Raw genomic sequence first — 21,872 nt, 5'->3', positions numbered from 1 at the left:
ACGGTTTAAAAGCCACGGCAATTTCTCCTAAACACAATTTTGTGGCCGTCAGTGTCCACGGGAGGGGAACATGTCAGTGGAGGTTAAAACAGGATGTGTTCTTATGGAAGCTAAGTGGACCGTGGAAAGTGAAATGGTCTGACCGTTTGTCTATTCGAAAATACACCTCTATAGGAACAATTGAAGGCTGTGTTTAGATGCAGTAAACAAACAATGCAAGTCATATAAAATAGGTCTAAAAAGCAGCGTTAAAACATGCTGAAAATGAGATGAATGCCAAAGACTCTAAATGAAGTGGTTTGATTTAATTTGCCTTTAAATCAAACTATTTATCAATAACTGAAACTTTATTTAAAATGTAAATACTTTGGTATTCAACCCGACCTTTCAAAATCTTGGTTTCAAATAACTTCACAATCATTTCATAGACTTCAAATATTTGACAGAAGTTGATAAAAATAAAATTGCAATTGTCTCCATGCAATTTTCTGTCATTTATTAGTCACAAATAGAAATGAACATGAGTGGATATTCTTTACTTTTACAAGGTTGTTCCACTAATCTTATATTGTATATATATGATCTAACTATGTATCTGACCAAAACTCCACTTTGAAAAAAAAAAACTTGCAGAGAAGTGAAACAAAATTCTTCATATTCAAAAGGCAGATTGAATTCATGATTCACTCCGGACCGGGCTCAGTGCCCACGCGACACACCCGTGCTCCATACTTCTCCTTTCAGCTGCGATCCACATACAACATTTATAATCCCCCAAAAAATAACATTCGACAAACACAAATGTTGCTTGACTAAACATATCAATTAACTGACCAAATGACTAAATGTTCGCAGCTTTAAACATGACATTTCCTTTCTTTTAACATATCCCAGAAGACCATTTGCAAGTGGAAAATGTCCCACTCTGTAGCCGGTGTGTAGCATCACGGCCAGAGCAGGCTATTTTTGAGAAAGCCATAATAATGTGAAGCGCTCAAGTCTCAGGAAGTGTGACATTTGCATACACATACAATACTTCTGCATCCGTTCCATCGGCCAATTAGTTTGACAGTGGAGAGTTTTACAGTCAGCCAGGCCTTTCAGACAGTCACAGACCACCACCGTGTAATGGTGCATTCACACATCTGTTAAGGTCCTGAAAGAGCCAGACACGCCATTTTACCAAGTGACTGACATTTCAACTTTGCTCGAGTTCGGCTGTGAATGGGCTTTTCAGACAGAGTCCAAAATAGACAGTTTGATCACACTTATTTCCCGATTCCTCCGATATGCAACGGAGAACATCGTATCTTCTGAACAGAAAGATATGAACTGCAATTTGGTGTGTTTGTCCATGAAACTCTATCGCCACTTCCAAAATGTCCTGCGAGCTATGGTTTAGAAGCACATGCATTTGCCAGTCTTGTTGTTCAACTTTGTGCTAGAACAGAACGCAAAACACTGCAAAATAGATGAAAGGTGATTACGTAAAAGAGTGGTAGAAAGGAACAGGAGTAAAATAAATAACTGATCAATTGACTTTAATCTACGTCATTCCAAAACGAAATGGTACAAAAGCATGAAGCACAGTGCCTGAGAGCTTTTATTCATAAAATGTAATATTCTTTTGCTTTATCATTTCTGCCTCGTCATAGTTTTGATGTGGAATAATACAACTGGCTTTCAAAATAATTAACAGCGGCATGCATCTTTTTGGAACAAACTTTATGTAACCAGCTGCCACTCCCCTAGCCCCAGTGTGCAAAAAAACAATTGCATTTCTCTTGACTGGAACACAGCTTAGTCACCACCAGCCCTTTGACGAGAGGAAAGAGACATGAGGCAGTCCCTCTTCCACAAAGTCAATATTTGCAACAATTAAGCAATAGCAAGCGCTTGAACAGTCATCAATCACAAAACAAACACACGAATATGAGGCGGTATGAAATGTGTATGAGATTATTGAGTCGTGAAAACATGGATGTAGACGGGGACCAGGCGGTGATGGGGCGGAGGGGAGCGGCCCGGACCTGTCTCGTCCTGTCAGGGGCCTCGGCCTCTCACCCCGTCTGTCACTCTGATTGAGGAAGTGACTGAAGCCTCTCCAACTGACACACTTCACCTGTAACGCCAGTGTAGTTTCTCCTGAACCATATGCCATTGTTGTCACGGGTTTTTAATAGAGCTGCAAAGCCCTCAAAATGTGAAAACTGTTCATCAATAATTGTGATAAAGGATAATATCACTATAATTGTTCAAAACGTCTGAACATCAAAACATTTATGTTTAATATTCATAATTTTAATACGAAAAGGTTCCATATTTAAGCATCTGTTATGGAAATGTACTTATAATAATGAAAACAACAACAATCAAGGATATTTTTGTTTGCCCTCGTGCTTCCTGCTGTGTCGGCCCAAACAACCAAAAGCAGAACTTTTTACTGCAAATTTGGATCATAACTCAAATAACAAACATCTTGGTGTGATTAAGACGAATGTGAATGTCCCAAGACTTATTACAAGGTGTGGTGAATCATCAAATATACGCCAAATGTACGAACATATTTTTGAATGATTCACTTCATTATCATTGTAGTTTTTGACATTCTACTCTATTTGTTTCAAAAACACTCTTGATCTAGACCAGGAGTTCCCAAACTTTTCCGGCCAGAACCGCCGAACAATGCAACCAACTCAGGACCCCCACCACGGTAAAATTAGGTTCATTTGTATTTATTTTAAGATAAGATTAGATGTGTATGCTTTACTAGAATTGGATCAGATAACAAATAAACCACTGTTTTCAATTTAAAAATAGGATAATTACAATGTCATAATTTGGTAAAATGGTAATTATCTTGGCGATTATCATGATAATACAGAATGTTCAGCCAATGATTATTGTTTACCATTTTTTATCGCGATAAACCATATCATTTGTGGCATCCCTGCCAGTGGAGAGGAAACATTTTCCAAACACAGGTATACTTGACAATTACTGGTGTCAGCCCCTACACAGAGGTGCACACTTTCTCCTCCTGACACATAGGAGTGCAGCAGTTCTTCAGCAATTCTTCAAAATTTAACACATTTTGCCTGAGCCATTCAATTCCTAATCCATTTACACAATTTCAAACATAAACTTTGTGACAAAATGTTGCTCTGCCGTAAATTTCTCCCAGCTTATAACAACATGTTTAAGAACACGGTAATCAATTTCCTTCATTGTCTGATGCCTGAGCAAGTGTGTTTTCCCTTAGAAGAACATATGTGACATTTAGAACTGCACCAATAAATTCAGTGCACATGCAGTGCACACGAGGGAAGCCCAGATGTTACTAAATGGCTTGAGTCGTCTCCTTGTCCTTTTTAAAGGATATATGTTGGCAGAATGATTTTGTGTAGCCCGCGGAGGCCTGCGTATCCATATGTGGAGGATGTTTGCATCTCTGGATGTTCTCTTCTCAATCTGAGACAGGAGGAAGCCCTGAGGAATGCACTCCATCTGCTGATTTGAGCTCTTCATCCCACATCAGCATGTCTGTGCCCATGTTACCATATTTAATGCTGCATTAGATTTAACCAGCACATGTATGGATTTGTTTGAGACTATATCAAAAATATTAAAGGGATTTTATCAAACATTATTTTTCAGTTATTTCTTTGGTTTCTTTTCACAAACACTTCAATTATTATTACAAGTACAGTATTACTGGATCGAAATGTATTTCTGGTAAGATGCATTCAGCCTTTGGCACTTGTTCATGTCAAATGGCGAAGTGGGTGAATCAAAACCAATGCCAAAAAAGTCTTTTTTTTGTCTGAATATGCCTTTGCTGTTGCAATACTGAAAAAAATATCCCTCTACCTGAACCACACTGTAAGATAGGATATATCTGGTAAAGTCATTTCAAGTAAAAACTTCTGCACTTTAATCTGTGACACAGGTTGAGACTCTCTGGTCCTGAGTGGTTTCTGAACTAGATTGTTTGGCCATAGCTTGTATATAGGGACTACTTTGTACCAAGAAACTGAAACAATCAAACGTTACATTTGCACTGTGTTCCTCAGTGGCTGGTCCTGTCTCTAATGAAGCACAGGCGAGATTCATCTGCGTCCCATTTGGACACATTATCTCGCAGCAGTCTGATGTATGCCATGTCGCTCCAGCTCCATCACTTTCATTTACCTCTGTTACAGTCCTGTGTCAGCTCCCCTGGTTTGTTGTCTATTTCCGACCACCTTTCTGAGTGTCTTCACAATCTTTTGCCTGTTGTATTACTGTAAGCTTGTATAAGAACAAATATTGTATGTAGAAAATGTTTTAAAAGACAGGGGTGTATTTGAACAGCAGTGCACCAAGGAAAATGCAGTAATTTTGGGTGAAGTGAATGACAAAATCTGTTCAGCCATTTTGACACATTTTTAAGAGCACCGACTCGTCCTACTCTTATCAATGATAAAAGTGTTGCTTACATCACAACCTTCTTTGCATATTTTAGTTTGTTATTTGAAAACATTATGGATTTATGTAGAAAAGGATTCAGACAGTCACCTGGACATACTCTCATCCAAGAGTCATTCTCAATCTGCAGATCTAGTCTGAGAACTCAGACTACTACTCTTCTTTGTACCCTCACAGCCCTGTAATTAAAATCCTATTGTAAGCTGGCTGATGATAGCCCACTACAGAGTGGACTCCACAGATTGAGAATGACTTTTGGATGAGAGTTGAAACACATTGTCTTTCTAAAAACAGTGTCCAGATGACTGCAACAGAATCTTTTTCTACAATGGAACACTCCTGGGGAATGAGGGATTTTAAATGCAAGATTGTTGCATTTATTATTTTCAAGCCTCTCCATTTATTTCACTAACAATAAGCAACAGAGACCAAGAGATGATATTGGTCCTATTTTGTAAGAATTAGTAACAAGGCCATTATTAACCATAAATAGAGATGCTAATGCCAATGCAATTTTACACTGAGGTTTCGTACTGTCCCCTTCATTTGTGGCTGAAATTGGCAAATTCGGACCTCACAATTGTAAACGAGCCCTCGGGTTATACAATTAATGGTATAACACAGTGCTCCGGTCAAAAATAAAACACAAACATAGTGTAAAATACATAGTGTGAGACAGTGTTTGAGTACTGAGCACAGCTTTCAAATCTCCTGTAGAAATCAGTCTAGAGACCCCAGTGCGTCAGTCAGGGAAGGAAGAAAAATAACATCCTCGGGCCCTGACTTTGAGCTTTTGGCTTTAACGTTGCGTTCCGATCCCATCTGTTGAATTATAACTATCTAGATGAGTAAAGTAGAGTATGCCATTACAGATTATCCACTTCATAATTTATAAACGTTTGTGTGAAGCGTATGCGAGTAAAAGGAGGCCACTTAAATTGAAGTGAAATCGAGTGATTTCTTAATCATGTTGAGCACATTTGGAGAGCGTTACTTGATTAAGAATTTATTCCCCTCCCCAATCCATGTTATGAATGCAGTTCAAATGTTTTCCTCATTGAATTACCGTCCTAAGCAACAACTGACATTCAGTGTGGCACAACCTAAACAATTCTAATTTTAGACTAATTTTAGAAGGACAGAATGGTCCCGCAGAGTGGTTGAAACAGGGCGCCCAGAACAATGAATGCATGAATAGTCAATGTCAATCGTTTTTTAAGTAATCAATCGTGATTATACAGGTCACTATATAATAATATTGAAATAATGAAAAAAATATAACAATGATATTTGTAACACATTAAGAAGCCAAATTTAAACATCAACATCACTAAAATTCCAAAACTTGGCATAACATTTCTAACTTTTCTTGTTCTTGATGTTACTGCTCCTCATTTAAAAACATTTTTCCGGTTCATCATATTTGTGCATGTTATTACAGTTCATTACACCCTCCTACCTGATGGTTTTCTCCTCGCTCTCCACCATCTCATTGCCGTCTCATCTCGTCCTCTCTGCGGGCTTGTCCGCTGAGCCCAGTCTACCACTCACAGCTTTAGAAAGCTCTTGACCCGCAGGCTGTCGCGTGATTCAGACCATTGGATCACAAACTACAGTTATTGGATCTGGCGGCGATGATGTGAACAGAATTTGCATAAAAACACACGCGACACATCTCTGGTGGTTATTCAGTCTCACAATCAAACTCAATGGGCTTCACTCGCTCTAAATGAACAATTTCACTAAGCTAGGTCTCTACGATGCTTTGTGTATAGAAGATTTCTCGTGTGCGTCGCTGGTGCAGTGGATGAGGGTGTTACACATGTGCGGCTGCCACCACCATTCTTGGATTCAATTCGAACCCACGACCATTTGCCAGATGTCTTTAACCTCTCTCCCCATTTCACGCTACAACTGTCCAGTCAAATAAACCCTTCGGTCCAGAAAAGTCTTTAAGAAAATGAGTTCTCGCTTTTATAAGCCAATCAAGACGTCATTATTTAGCTTTCCCATGTGTGTAAAATGTTGAAAGATTACACCACGCAGCCAATTGCTTACAGATTAATTCAATTCAAGGTAGGGTTTATTTTTTTTACTCTAAAAGGCTTTAGCAGAGAGTCAAGCAGTGATTTAAACCCAATTTTATGGGACCATTCCCACCTACATTATCCCTTGTGCAAACCATTTCAGCAGCTTTTTACAGTTGTGACACCCTATATCACTTCCATAATACGACACTCGCAGTTACACTCTTTCGTACGTTGTAATCTGTAGCTAAAAGATGGAGATTGCCAACACCACAAATGGCCTGAATCTGATGCCTGGGGGGTATAGGCAGTGCCACTTAACGCCACAGGGGACGCACACACCTGAGACAAAACAATGCTTCTACTGCAACCACATGAATACTACACAACAGGCTTATATGACACCGCGCCGAACCATAAACTGGATTTTTCTTACTTAAGTGTGCGTAGATGCAGTGGAAATAACAGAAGGAGGGTGAGAGTGCGGCGTTCTAGAGGCCTGACAATAGTGAGCGAGGCGCAGAGGGAGATGGGAGATAATTTGACACTTATCAAAGCTGTTGAATAGAGAGAGGGTTTTTAATTTGAGTTGAGTTAATGGGATTAAAGACAAAGAGTGTGTTATGTTACATACAGACGCTGGAGAAGATGATAATGAAGTCAGTATGCGCACAGTGGCATTTGAAGAAGGGTGCAGTGGAAAAGAAAGCTTGGAAAGGCGTATATTTTGAGAAAAGGCATGGGAAATTGCGTAATGCGTAAGCTGTTTGTCTATCCTAATGTCAAATACTGCTTGAGGTGCAATCCACAAATATTACAGACGTCTCATATCAATCAAAATCTGATAACGCTCTCTTTGAATCATGGGAAACTGAATTAAAGATAAAGCGAGCCATGTGAAAGTGTGAAGATGAGTTTTAACACATTTCTATTGCATTGACATCGCAAGTGAATATTGTTATTGGGATACTCAAATTCAGATATGCATTTTTGTCAATATCACCCACACATTTGTCACAGGCATCCACAGAAAATCCTATACTCCTTCTTGACAACAGTAATTTCAAGACTATCAAACCGACAGACAATTGCTATGCCGTTTTACTTTACAGCGAAGATGGATCAAAACATATCTCGTGCTGAGGAGAGCTCACCTGATTAGGCTCAGGCCGAGTCCCACTCAATTAATGGGCCAATTGACTTGTATTGCCACACAGCTGCTGCCTTCTCAAAGAGGCTCTGATCAACCGTGCTTTAGGTTTAAGCTGTCAGGCTGGTTCACCATCTTGTGCACGCTGTATGTTGGTTACAAAAAGGCCTGAGTGCTGAGCTATTTAACAAATGTTCAAATCTCAAAACGATGTGAATGTTGCTGCATGAACAAGGTGTTGGCTGCGACGCTTCTCATGAGGCGCCTCTATAAATAATAACCTTTTAACAAGTGTATGATTCAGCGGCTGTGATGTCACACTGCGCTCTGATGCAAGGATGGGTTTTCCAATTTAAGGGCAGTTAGAGGTGGGCAACAAATATCGAAATTTTACTGAATATTGTTTTGATGTTGTTTAGGTGAAAAGTGTTCCAAAAAGAGCTTAAGTTTAAAAAAAACATAACCTTTTGTGATTCATTTTACAGACATTTCACATTTGTCTGATAATAAAACATCAACTAATACATTCAAAGACTTCTGTTGGTTTGACATAATCTCATCTGAATTTTGTTATTGCGATGCTCCCAAAAAATATTCCTTTTTGTCAATATTGAACACCCCTGGTCAATTATTTAGATCTATGTCTGACCCAAGTGAATAGTCCTGAAGAGTCAGGAGTGAGATGATGGAGTCTTAAGCCTGCAGCGATCAGAATCAGAAACTTATGTGGGAGACAACAAGCTCAGGCTTTGCTCAAAGTTTGCTCAAAGAGGTAGTTATGTGTAACAGTGTCACAAAAACAGTGGAATCAACTTCCTAGAGTCTGAAATTGTCTGTAGATATTCACAACTTCACTCAAAACCTGAAAAAAGCACCTCACAGATAATCAGTGGTGTTTTGAACTAATTTTGTAATTTTAGAAATTGGGAAGTGTAATTTACTGAGCAAATGTTATAATAAAATGAAATGTGTTGTAATTGTGATGAAATGTTCTCTTGAAGATGAATGATTTTGTACATGGTTCCTGTAAAATAAAGACTAAAATAAACTAAACTACAGTTCTAATCTACTGTAGCAATGATGTAGTCCAATTTTAGCCCTAGTTTAACCCTGAAATACTACGGTACTTTTACAGGCCCACCTTGTTAAACCTAGTGGTATCAAAAAGTCAAATCTTTTCTAGGATGGTACTTGGTGTGAAAGGTTTGAGAACCACTGAGTTTAAGTATATTTTACATATAGTACAGTTCTATCTCTCACAGTCCAAACTAACACTATGACAGGCCTTTCAGCATATCAGAAAAACACATGGTTCCTCAAACAAACATGGCTGCTTACGAAAAAAACACAGAGAACTCAATCAATGAGTCAAGAACAAAACGCTTTTAATATGAGTTGAGAGAGGTTTCAGTTCGATGACCGATGACCAATGACCTTGTTAATTCGCCATGCGTCATGAAATCAACAACCGTGATTGCTCTGTCTGAGTTTGGCCTGAGACGCGGGGGAGGAGCCGGTAACCGGACGGACAAGTCTCTGTATATAGAAAATTACAGAGAGCTCCAGCCTGGATCTCAAGCTATTCGTGGCTTCCTGTTATTGTCCACATTATGAGGACTTTTCACCATTTAAAAGATAGAATAATTTGTTTTAAATTTGTTTTAAATTAAAAGTGCCATGGCCACAGTCCTAATCATTCATCATTCTGAGACCCATCTTCAATTGTTACACCAAACCTTTCAGTAAAAAGTGTAAAACCAACATAGTCTTAGCACGTGGGTCAGTTTTCGCTTCCATAAATGCCTGCGTCTCATTCACAGCCATTTTTTTAGTGGATAAATCTGATAGATACTGACCTGACTTACTATTAGTCATTAAATTTGTCCCTTCTGAAATGTGTGTGTGTCCATTTTGGAGCGTGTAAATCCAGCAATTATCTTTAATAATGTAATTAATTTCACCAGTCAGAAGTTACGATGTCTGAATGTACCTGTTGTTTTTTACATAATGTGCAGCATCATATTGATAAAGCGATAGAGGTGAAAACATGCTTTTTTAATCAGACATTTTAAGGAGTTCTCTGTTAGGTAAAATAGATGGACTACCTTTAGCCAAAGTCCACAAATTGATGTAGAGCATTGAGAAAATAAATTCTACCTGATGTCCTTGTATTTTATTTAATCAAAGTTTGTCTTTTGTAGCATAAAAATCTGCTGTGCCACAGACACGGGTCATTCATAATCCAAAAATAACCTCCAGGAAATTATGTTCAGCACTCGATTGCTTATTAAAAAGTTTTAAAGCACATCAAGTTTTTGAAAATCCACAACAAAACATTAGATTAAATGCAGAAATGTGTAAATAACACGCAACTGTGTGATTACAAGTGAAAGATACAGAACCTAGTATCATACTTTTATGTTTTACATGGACACTAACTCAGCAAAATAATAAAGCATACTGAATAGTTTATGAAGTCTTTGGAAAATAGCTATAATGATTTCAAGAGAGATGGATTAATGGCAAATCAATGTCTCATTATTTACTCTAATGCTAAAAGCTTACGTTTGACTTAATTCAATCCAACTCTCTCAATGGAAAGATCTCCAGGCAGTGCAGCCCTCGCCCCCACACCATCCTCCCCTTCACTGACAACCAGAAAGGGCACCATGAATTCTTGACATCCCGCTAGTTAATTACAATGACTGCACATGCACTGCTGGTGATGTATAATTATCGGCACCAATGGTAGATCTGCTTTGTGGCATAGAAAAAGAAAATAGCATAGCTTACAGCGATGACTTTTCTATGGACTGAGATGGCGGGTGCATCATGAAAAGCTATTGTGTCATAGTGTGGTTTTGACAGAGTGCAGGGGGTGGACTGGGGATTGTAACATTATTATAATCATACCAAAATGTATCCTTTTATTCTTTGTTTGATGTATAGGAATGTTTTTACCATTTGCAATTAACCGTAAAAAATACACTTCTTTTTTTAAAAATTAAATAATAATACAGTTGAGCATTATTAGTCAAGATTATTTGTTTATTTTATTTTATTTGTCGACAATCGTGATTATTCAGGTCACGATATAATTGCAAGAACCAGAAAATAATAATCGTGACGATTTTAGAAGTATTTTTACATCAACCTATGGTCCAAAATATAGACCTAAATATAAAAAACTTTTTAGCTGGATGTTTTTGGCAAATGTAACTTTATTTTGTCTTTCAGAAAATTCTATTTTGTAAAGTTGGTCACAAACTTGAGGAAAAGTAACATGTAGGCAATGGGAATGAAAAAAAATGTACAATGATCACCGTCCCCTAATCGTGAATAATCGTTAAATCATGATGTTTTTTCTCACAATAATCGTAACACTAAACTTTAATATTGTGACATGCCTAGTTGAGCATCAGTGGGTGGAATTGATAGTTTAACAATTGCCATTATCTTCTTTCATCTTGCTGTGGGTGTGTGGTTCCAACCCTGGAAATTAGATTGTATTCTTTTTTATTTGAAGCCTCCTGAATAAAACGTAATGAGGCTGTTTATGATGTGGAATTTTTGCCATCAAGTTATTCAAATTCCAAATCAGCACTAACCACTGGTAAAGCTCAACACAGGTCACACCCTCCTCTTTTTTCAATGATATGATTTGTCCAATAGCACCATCTTACAAGATACAATAGACCAAAGCAACAGTGCACACAGGCTGTGGTCATGTCAGGTATAAATGTAACAGCAGCTGTGGATATATTCACAAGCATTAATCAAATACATGTCAGCTAAAATAAAAAATAAAGCAAATGCACAGCAAAAAAGCAAATGGTTAAGGCCGAAGAATATGGTAACACATTGTATAAGTGCACATCTGGACCAATCACAACAGCTAAAAGGCCTATACCAAAGAACTTAATACAAATAATAATAATGTGACTGTGTACTTTTAGTTATAGCTTTTTCCCTAGTGTGGTCAATCAACCCTTCCTTCAATATTCTGCCGCAGGCAACCAAAGCAAGTGTTAAAACTGGTGAGAGAAGTCACTTGACATGCACCGCGCAGATAAATATGCACCAATTAACTTTAAAAATGTATTATCACAACTTGAATTTTAATTTTTTGGCATGAATAACTTGTTGCATTCTAATATCGCGCAGACAAAGTGTGTGCGTGTCTGCTACTCACGAGTGCCATCAAAGCGGGTGGCGATGGTGTCCAAGAAGGTGTTCTGCGGGGCCAGGAGCCCCCGCATCACCGGCATCCTGCTCCGGGTCGACTGGGTCCTCCTGTTCCGGCGCCCCGCGGCCGCGCTGGACTCCTGCTCAGACCCGAAACCCGGAAGGAACCGAGAGGTGCCCGGTGCGCATCCCAGCCCCTGGAGAAGCGCACCGATCCGAGATACGCGCGGTGACTCCACCTTGGCACCGCGGGGGTTATGATCATAATCAAGTCAGCGGAGAACGAGCAACAACCGCGGGCTGCACCTGAGCGCCACTCGACGGGGAGGAGATTGGGAAATTAAATGAAATTGCAGGTATTCGTTCACTCACTTGCTGCGTAAGAGGATGGAGCGAGGATGGAGCAAGAGGATGGAGCAAGAGGATGGAGCGGCTGCAAGTTTTGATGCTGATGGTGCGTGGAGTCAGTGTTAGAGCTCCTCCTCGTCCCTCTCTCTCCTCCTGCACACAGGTCTTACATGCACATTGCACACACTCCAGCGTGGATCTCACCACAACTGAGAGCACAACACAGTCATGTGACTCCTTTCACGTCTTCACGTTGTGCGTTCAAAGTGGAGACGAGGGACAACAAAGAGGTGCTTTTAGGGGGAAAAGCGACCGTGCCCCGGATGAGACCCCTGTGTTTAATTATTAACACAGCCCCATTCATGCACACAATCCTGGCTGCAGCTGTCCTATAGCCCAATAAAGAGTATTAGCTTCATTATCAGACGTTAATTACTTTTTTTAAATATACCAGAGCACGTTAAATGCAATACAATAATGCGTGTCTGTTAGCTCAAAACTCAACATATTCTGACAAGGATTTACCCAGAGCACCATCGGAGTCTGCTTTGTTCTCTTCCCTCCTCAGGACCACATGGCACTGAGCAGCTCCACACTTTGAAAAGAAGAGTGATCTGCTTAGAGTAGTGACTTTCTGCCCTCTACTGGCCAGTGGGGTCTACTGCAGGTTTAGACACGCACATTAGGCCCAACTTTAGCATAATTATAATTATATAGTATAATTGCATTAATCTCCAACAATCTGGCATAAATATACAATATCATGTTATTAAACTTCCAAAAATCTAATACATGTAAATAGGCCAACAGGCCTGCTGTAGGCCTGTTCTAAATAAGCAAACTTAAAGGCTGAATGAAGGATTTTTGGTCAGAGTCTCATTTCCTCGTGGCATGGACAGCCGAGTAGACAGCCACGTGTCAATCATTCCCTGCATGCTAGTGCACACCTGCAGGCTCGTGCTGGCTCATTCCCAGGATAGGCTTGAACACAGAATTAGCCTAGTCCAAATTCTAATCTAATCTTTGTTGTAGGCATAAGAAACAACACTATCAGCAATTTTGGAAATAATTTTATTTTTTCACATCATGGACTTTTCCAGAACAATTAAGTTGACAAATCTTTTGAGATTTGACATAACTTTGACATGATTATGGCCATAACTAATTAAATGTATAATCAATTAAATGTATTTTTGTAATGTCTAAAACCACAACAGCAGTACGACATTCATCACTTTCCAAAACCCCCTGCAATTTTAACTTAATTTGTCAAGCAAATATGGGCTGTTTGTTCAGTTAAAATGGGCTTGATGTTTCGAGACGTTTTGTACAGGAATAATACATACTGTTAAAAGTACAGATTTCAAATGTACATTTCATGTCAACCAAATAAAACCTCACAAACACTTTCCTACAAAGAAGTTTGGTGCTGAAAGTGTTTAATATTTAGGGTTAGGCCTGCACCAGGTCAGTGGGCAGGTTAAACTGTGCATGTTGCAGTGGATCTGCAGTGTTGCTTTAGACATGCTCCAGACAAGACTCAAACTGACAGTAAAATGAGTGGATTGGAGTCAGGCTGAGTCAAGACAAGATTCACAGTGTGTGAAAAGCAGATGTTGAAGACCAAACTAAAATGACTGACCATGTAGTGAGTCAGAACCTTAGTATGAAACTGTCCTAAAATAATTGAACACTTGGAACACTTGCAAACAATTCTACTCTCTAAAACGTACAGGGCTTAGGGCACCACTCCTGGGTTTCAGCTTTGTGTTATATGTAACATTTTGAGGACAAATATATTATTTAACTTGTGTTCTCTCATACCAGAGTGGAAGTGATAGTAATAAGAGGCCAGTATAGTACAAACACGATACAAGACAGCCTTGAATTGACCAGTGAAGGTGGTCTTTAAAAACACAAGGAGCAAAAGGAGGAGGACACAGCCCAACACAGTAGAATTCAGATAGGACTAAAGTGAATTAACATAATTATTTGTAACAACAGAGCTCTGAGAAAGCCAGAGATAACAATGGGGTGGATATATGCTGGTGGTGAGCGCCTCTCTGATTGGCCGCCGCTCTTCCACCTCTTCTCTGATTGGCCGATACTCTTACTAATCTTCTCTGATTGGCTAAGATCACTTCCGCACTCTCTGCAGAAGGAGAAGGAGGAAGCGTAGCTCTCTAGCCTCGGATCATTCAGAGCCTCCGCTGCCTCCGCTCCTCTTCCAGCTGTATCTGCACATTATTTCAGGTAAGGCTTCCAACGTTTGGATGTTATTTGTCGATGTTGTGTGGAATTATTATTATTATAAATATTTTGACTCGTTTGTATTAGACAGCCTGCAGAGTGTTCTTGCATCGGTTAATAACGCACATATAAACTGGGATTATACCGCTATTGTGCGCATGAAACACTACATCCATTGTGTAATTCGATACTTCTGTGTGTCTTTGTCCCTGTTAAGCCACTCTAGCTTTAGCTCACTTGACAGGCTGCTTTTTTCCTGTTGGTTCAGTTAGTCTCCTCCCTATCATGCCACTATCTACACACGTAGGCCATTCACCCAAGAAGTGGCCCTAAAATGTCATGCTACAACCTGTTCTGGTCAGGGCTCCAGGCTTAGAGGATCACGAGACTCTTTTCAAGCAATAGAGTGCTGATCCATTGCTCTAACTGTATTTTTATTTATTGAAGCAATGCAGTAACAACAATATTATTATTATTATTATATACTAATAAATGATCAAAATTGGGACTAAAACTATCAGAACTGAATCAACCCAAGTCTACATCAGGGCTATAATGGGCTCAATTTAGGACCAAATAAGTGTGAGCGCAACCTAATACTTCAAATCAAGTCCTGGCTCACTGGAGAAGAGAGTTGCTTTTAGGAAAGGCTTCCGACAAGTAACCACGTGGATAGATGAATTCAATAGATACTTTTGTGATGATTTTTTAATAATAGCTCATCTATAAAGTATTCACAATTTGTTACAGCCTCAAAGATGTCTCAGAAGATCAAGGCCGGTTCAGTGGTGGAGATGCAGGGAGATGAGATGACCCGGGTCATCTGGGAGCTCATCAAAGAGAAGCTCGTCTTCCCTTACCTGGAGCTGGACATGCACAGGTAAACATACGGGTATAATTGTCCCATGCTGTCAGGTGGGCTGCTGTGGTTGCCTAGGGAACAGTTGGGGACATAATGCTCATTCTGTAAAAGAAGTCTGGCCATAATGTAACACTTGGATACCAGCTGCCATAAAACACTGAAGAAGAAGAAGAAGAATTGGCACGTCTTTGCTTCTATGCAGCGGGTTAAAGATGTTGAATTTGTTATACATAACCAATTCTTATAATTATATATAGGTTGTGTAGTCCCTCATTTTTCCAGGAGTGTTCCATTGTAGAAAAAGGTTCAGTTGTAGCTTCTAAAACGTGTAGTACTAGTTTCTAAAACTGAGTCCAGATGACTACAACTGAATCTTTTTTTACAATAATTGTAGAAGTTAATAATCAGATTATAGGTTTTGCAACAACCTTTCTGCACTGTTTGTGGTCATTTGGCCTGGATAACAAATACAAAGCAAATCCCCACATCTACAGCAACAACATTTTTTGCAAATCTTTGCAATATATATATTAAAAAACTATTTTAATGAGGCTATGTTATGTGAAAATAATGTCTCTTTACTCAAAGCTTTCTTAGTTGTAAATTGTAGAATGGGCTTGGCTTTCACGATGAACTGATCTGGGTGAAAGATCACAGTAACTTTCAAACAAAGACAATGTGTTCTTAAGGAAGCTATAGCCTCCAGCTTAATCATGGGGTTTAACTGATTTTTTCTATCCAAGTTTGACAGGTTTAGTTAAATGAAGCCGTCTGATGACTTATCAGTCCATCAATTGCACAATTTGTTCCTAGCTTGCCTACAAAGTCCTACTATTGAACTCACATAACAGGCAATAGAGTGTGTAGCCACAAGGGGAACAGAAGAACCATAGCGCTTTAGGACATTTACATAACTCTCAGAATCAAAATATTTGAGGCTGCACAGTTCGGGCCAATTTTATATAAATGTTTCTTTTTATGGTGTTTTTAAACATACAAACTTGACATTACTTCTGCAGTGACTAATGAAGCGTAATAGTCGTTGTTGTTGTTGTTGTTGCTGGCAAAGACGTTTTTCACCTTACTATGATTAAGACTTACATTTTTCATTATTGTTCATTATTAAGTTTGTCTTCACACATATATTCTTACATTTTGACAGCTTTGACCTGGGCATGGAAAATCGCGATGCAACAGACGACCAGGTGACCATAGATGCAGCGGAGGCAGTGCGTCGCTATAACGTGGGGATCAAGTGTGCCACCATCACCCCAGATGAGAATCGAGTGGAGGAGTTCAAGCTGAAGCAGATGTGGCGTTCCCCCAATGGGACCATCCGGAACATTCTGGGAGGGACAGTGTTCAGAGAGGCCATTATCTGCAAGAACATCCCTCGTCTGGTGCCCGGCTGGATCAAGCCCATCATCATCGGCAGACACGCCCACGGTGATCAGGTAATATAAGTAATAATAACTTACACCTCTAATGATTTTTCTAATTAATTATATCATACATTTAAAGGCAGTATGGACGATTTTTCGGCGATTTGAGAACGCAGGCGGAAGTGCGCATGCGCACTCCCCCGTGTGGACTGATACAACACACACGTGCGTTTGTTTATTAGCGCAACGGAGCGCATCGCATCGCTCGTCTCCCGTAGATTTCTGTCCACTTCTGCGTCAGCTCGAACTGTCTTTCTCCGTCTTCATTTTGCCCCGTACACTGAGGGAACTATATTATGATAGATCCATGCGCTTAGGCACGCGGAAACGTGGGGACGAGCCTGACGCGGCTGCAGGTGAGCGATAGGTGTGTTTTATGATCTATACGTGGCAGGACTAATGATTTATCCACGCCACGAGGAAATATGATAAAAAATTTGCTGAAAAAAATCGTCCATACCACCTTTAATTAATGCAAACAACTTTGCTGTTATTCATTATACATTTGGTAAGTTTGTAAGACTGCTACTTTCTGCTAAAATCTATCTAATCTTCAAGATTGAATTGTGATCTTAACTAATTCTAAGATTATAATTCGTTTTATTGTTTATTTATTTTCAGAAATGCAAGTTACATATAAAACACAGATTGACTCTTCTCTTATCCCCACAAGAAAGAGAAAAGTTTATTTAGAGTGGGAATGAAACAATTTTGTGTCGTCAAGAGCAACTAGGTCAATAATTATTGTTTGTTTATTGATGTTCTTTGTACTGTGTCACACATGCAGGGAATTTATGGCTGTGTGCCAAAGTCAACCGCTCTTTATGGGGGAAAGAGGAATAGATGGTTACGTAATATTCTCTGATAACATCAAATATTAAGTTAAACTCAACATTTGTTAAGGAGATTTGGAACAAAAACTGTCTCATTAAATAAATACAAATCTTGAATCAGAGACTTCATCTTTTCCCGTATGTCTTTTATTGTTTCTTTCAGTACAAAGCCACAGACTTTGTAGTGCCTGGGCCTGGGAAAGTTGAGATGACTTACACGCCCGCTGAAGGAGCGCCAGTCAAGTATTTAGTGTATAATTTTCAAGGTAAAAATATTGTAAATGGTCAAAATTGGCAAAAGGAGTGTGTGAATGACATATTGCTTTGATTGTAGGCACTGGTGGTGTTGCTTTGGCTATGTACAACACTGATAGTTCCATCAAAGACTTTGCGCACAGCTCTTTCCGGATGGCGCTGAACAAAAGCTGGCCTCTCTACCTCAGCACCAAGAACACCATCCTCAAGAAGTACGACGGACGATTTAAGGACATCTTCCAGGAAATCTATGAAAAGTAAAGAGTGTATTTCCTTTTCAAAATATCGGTACACTATCTTTTCAACTAATAAATGATTCTTTCCAGAGAGTACCGTGCTCAGTTTGAGGCTAAAAAGATCTGGTACGAGCACAGACTGATTGACGATATGGTTGCTCAGGCCATGAAGTCTGAAGGTGGTTTTATTTGGGCCTGCAAAAACTATGACGGGGATGTACAGTCCGATTCTGTTGCACAAGGTTAGTGAATGCATTTGTAGTGGCCACACACACACACACTATGTAAATATATGGCGTGGTCAAGCAGGGGACATGATAAAAACATAATAATAACAATAAGTAACAAGTATAGTATTATAAACAGTGGAGAGTACAAACTAAAATACTGAAAACTGTACAAAACAAAAACTGTACCTGCTGTAAACATGTACATGTACAAAAAAAGTCCGACTGCTCAGTTACAGTTTCCTGGAGGACCTGGTGCTTACCTTTTTATGTGTGGCATTTCTACGTTTATCTTCTTTGACAATTGTACACTGCTATTATATTTGTGTACTTTTGAAGTCTCACAATGCTTTTATGCTCATACTTTTAGGTTATGGCTCCCTGGGTATGATGACTAGTGTGCTGATCTGTCCTGATGGTCGGACAGTAGAGTCCGAGGCTGCTCATGGGACAGTGACTCGCCACTACAGGCAGCACCAGCAGGGCAAAGAAACCTCCACTAATCCCATAGGTAACAACCATTATGACCTGAAGGTTTTGTTATCACCTCATTTATTATCGCATAAAAAAAAATGTTTTGGATGTCTTTACAGCCTCAATCTTTGCCTGGACACGAGGTTTGCTTCACAGGGCCACGCTGGACAACAACAAGGAGCTTAAGTATTTTGCAGAAGCCCTGGAAGCAGTTTGTATTGAAACTATTGAAGCTGGTTTTATGACCAAAGACCTGGCGATCTGCATTAAAGGACTGTCTCAGTAAGTTTAATACATGTGTATGAGCATGTATAAATGAGCATAGATGTTATAAATATCTGAAATTGAAGCCTATTGCGAAGGAGTGGTAGTTTGTACATTTATGACTTACCTCTTTAGATTATTGTTGGAAGATTGGTTATACAAAAAAATATGTTATACAATTTAATAAGTGGCTTTCTTGTGCTCTCTTGTATTTCCAGTGTAACACGTGCTGACTACTTAAACACTTTTGAATTTCTGGATAAACTGGCTGAGAACCTGAAGGCAAAGATGGCCAACCAGCCCAAGCTGTGATTGGGCACGAACACAGGAGCGCACACATCCAGATAATCAACACATCAACATCTTTCCTCCAGCTATGGTTTCATAGTGAGCCTGAGGTCAACTCGTGAGGCTGTTTAATGTACGGAGAAGAAACCTGTTCAGCAAACACAGTGCCTTGTCCTGAAGAAGAGAGAAGACATGTTTGACAACTTTGGGCCAAACTTTCCTGTACATGCAGTACCTCATAACTGTGACAAATGCTAAACAATGAACGTATTTTAATACATGCTGCAATTCCTTATTAGAATCATGTTATTGTTTCCTGTCTGCTTCAAATTTGAGCAAACGTGCATTGATCTAACCCTAATGAAAATACAATCACTGAAAATATAATACTAAAATATAATGTAATATACTTATATTAACATGCAAATAAGATTATTGACAAGGCATTAATAGCATGGCTGCGCAACCTGCTTTTAAACTGTCTTTCATCATTTGTTTTAGATAAATGTAGTGTGTAGGACTACGTAACTCATGACCTGCCATAAAAGTGTCCTCCCATCTCTGTGTGGTTATAACAAAACTATAAATGTGGATTAATTAAACTGGTTTTTGAAACTTTAGTTATTTTGTGCTGTTTTACCAATATATCACAATAATAAGTTGTTTTACGACGCCATATCGGTCATTTGATTTATTTCATTGGCTGTTCAAAAACTCAAAGAGAAACAACAATTCAAGACAATGAGCTTGAACCGAGACATTAAATACATATTTTTTTATATTGAGGAATGGCCATGTTATTGCGCTCTACAATTAAAAGAAAAATATTGTTTTATGTAATTCACAGTTGTCCAGCAGATGGCGCCATATACCACATGCATTAGGGGTGTTGTTAGGACGAGACTTGAACCGGGAGCGACACTTGCAGGAGCTCAGACAAGAATAAAGCCTAGAGAATAAAGCCTCAGATTTACGGCGGAAACGAAAAAGAAGAGGAACAGTCAGCTCTGGAATAAAGTCTAAAGAATATAAAGTCTTGTGGTAATGTAACACTTAGATACCAACCGCTATAAAACACCAAAGAAGAAGAAGAAGAAGGAGCGCAGACAAACGATTCAAGTCTTTTTTGTGCCATGAATCCTCGTCAGAACCAACGAGATCAAATGAACAACACAGACCCAAATCATCTAAGAAATGACTCTTCATCTGAAAACACCGCCAGGAACAGCGCTGCTGAACAAGGGCCACAATAGTAAGTACTTTATTAAGATGTAACAAATTCAAGCTCATGTCATTGTCCTGATTAGGGCTGTTATTTGATGTAGTTCTGCACATTTATGGTTTATATTCTACAATCTGTCACAGTGATAAGTTGTGTTTTGGGAGAGAGCTCATTTTCAGTTTCACTTTCCTTTCTCTGAATCAGAAAATGAAACGTTCAATGTCAATGGGAAACGTTAACATTCAGTTTCTATGTTGAGTAACAACGAGGGTAAATACATATAATATAGTCAATTAAGTAAGGTACTATTCTTACAGGTATCTGTGTAACACTTTGATGTATTTATTTTTAAAATGCATTTTCTAGAGGTCATTTGTTGGGTTGTTTCTTTCAGTGGAAATGGATTTACTATGTTCCCACCTAATGAAACCCGGAGAAACAACTGGAGAGAGTGTAAGTCAAAACTGATTAACATGCAACCTGTGCTCATGTTAATGTGTTAATGCTTTGTAAAGTATTGTTAAGTTTTAAATATAAAACATAAAGTATTAAGTATAAAAATATGTGTTATATTTTTTAATCAAAAGTTGTGCAAGTGGCCAAAAAATGCATGTGGACACTAGTGATGTGCCAAAGAGTGTGTGAGTGCTCTTAGGAAAGGCGCTTATAAATAAAAAATGTATTATTATTTCACTAACATCACAAATGTTTTTGCAGCGGCCCAAAGAGAGGTTGAAAGTCTTGAGACACTTAGAGAAGCACAGAGATCTGCTCCTGTTCACATGGATCCTGCAAGACTGGGTAAATAACCACTTATGATGCACAGCAATGCCTTCTTATCTCCTACTTCCTATCATACTGTTAAATAATGTCTTCAGGAGGAAATAGGACAATGGCCGAGGTTCGTGAGCAGCAGAATCGAGACCAACGCAACATCAAACTGCAGAAACAGGTAAAACATTTTTGCTCTGCTCCTTTCCAATCCTGATGATGAGATGCACGGTAACTCGGGGTGAGATCTGATGGGTGAGTCATGTTTTATCTTCTGTGCCAAGATGAAGCAAGGGGATGAAAAGAGAAGAAAGAAAGAAGAGGAGGAAAGACAACTACAGGAAATAAAAGACATACACAGAAAAAAGGTAAAAGAAACAATTCAAAACAAAATAGATTAGATTAGTTTCATTTTCCCCATAAAGAAATGTGACCTCTGGAATCTGGTGACTGAAACACTAATGATAAGGATTCATATTCCAACAAATGCTGCACAATAATTCACCTGATTGCAGCTGCTGATGGTGGGACTCTGCAGTGCTGTTCAATGTTGCAGTGTCTTAGTCGGCCA

General features: G+C 39.0%; 3 protein-coding genes across 3 annotated transcripts in view; 2 read left to right on the top strand and 1 right to left on the bottom strand.

Moving 5' to 3' along the window:
- The window catches only part of kcnh3 (potassium voltage-gated channel, subfamily H (eag-related), member 3), a 107,827-nt gene extending 95,634 nt beyond the window's left edge, over positions 1-12,193 (bottom strand). Inside the window, exon 1 of the mRNA XM_072444936.1 lies at positions 11,837-12,193. Coding sequence (XP_072301037.1) covers positions 11,837-11,912 — 76 coding nt within the window. The 5' untranslated portion in view covers positions 11,913-12,193. The remainder of the gene's footprint in view (positions 1-11,836) is intronic.
- Positions 12,194-15,163: 2,970 nt separating this feature from the next.
- idh1 (isocitrate dehydrogenase (NADP(+)) 1) lies at positions 15,164-19,928 on the top strand. Its single transcript, XM_072444935.1, has 8 exons — positions 15,164-15,307; positions 16,452-16,743; positions 17,728-17,830; positions 17,899-18,076; positions 18,146-18,297; positions 18,653-18,793; positions 18,876-19,038; positions 19,239-19,928. The coding sequence occupies exons 1-8, from the start codon at positions 15,186-15,188 to the stop codon at positions 19,330-19,332; spliced, it is 1,245 nt and encodes a 414-aa protein (XP_072301036.1). The 5' UTR covers positions 15,164-15,185; the 3' UTR covers positions 19,333-19,928.
- Positions 19,929-20,235: 307 nt separating this feature from the next.
- On the top strand, positions 20,236-21,738 carry epsti1 (epithelial stromal interaction 1). Its single transcript, XM_072444058.1, has 5 exons — positions 20,236-20,560; positions 20,925-20,983; positions 21,248-21,331; positions 21,409-21,482; positions 21,586-21,738. Exons 1-5 carry the CDS (start codon positions 20,442-20,444, stop codon positions 21,700-21,702), a joined length of 453 nt encoding a protein of 150 aa, XP_072300159.1. The 5' UTR covers positions 20,236-20,441; the 3' UTR covers positions 21,703-21,738.
- The last annotated feature ends 134 nt before the right edge of the window (positions 21,739-21,872 follow it).

This window comes from Eucyclogobius newberryi, unplaced genomic scaffold (genome assembly GCF_026437365.1).
Source record: "Eucyclogobius newberryi isolate DKJ021-1_F unplaced genomic scaffold, fEucNew1.0.hap1 SCAF_14, whole genome shotgun sequence".
Lineage (NCBI taxonomy): Eukaryota > Metazoa > Chordata > Actinopteri > Gobiiformes > Gobiidae > Eucyclogobius > Eucyclogobius newberryi.
This window is presented reverse-complemented; position numbering and strand designations above follow the sequence as displayed.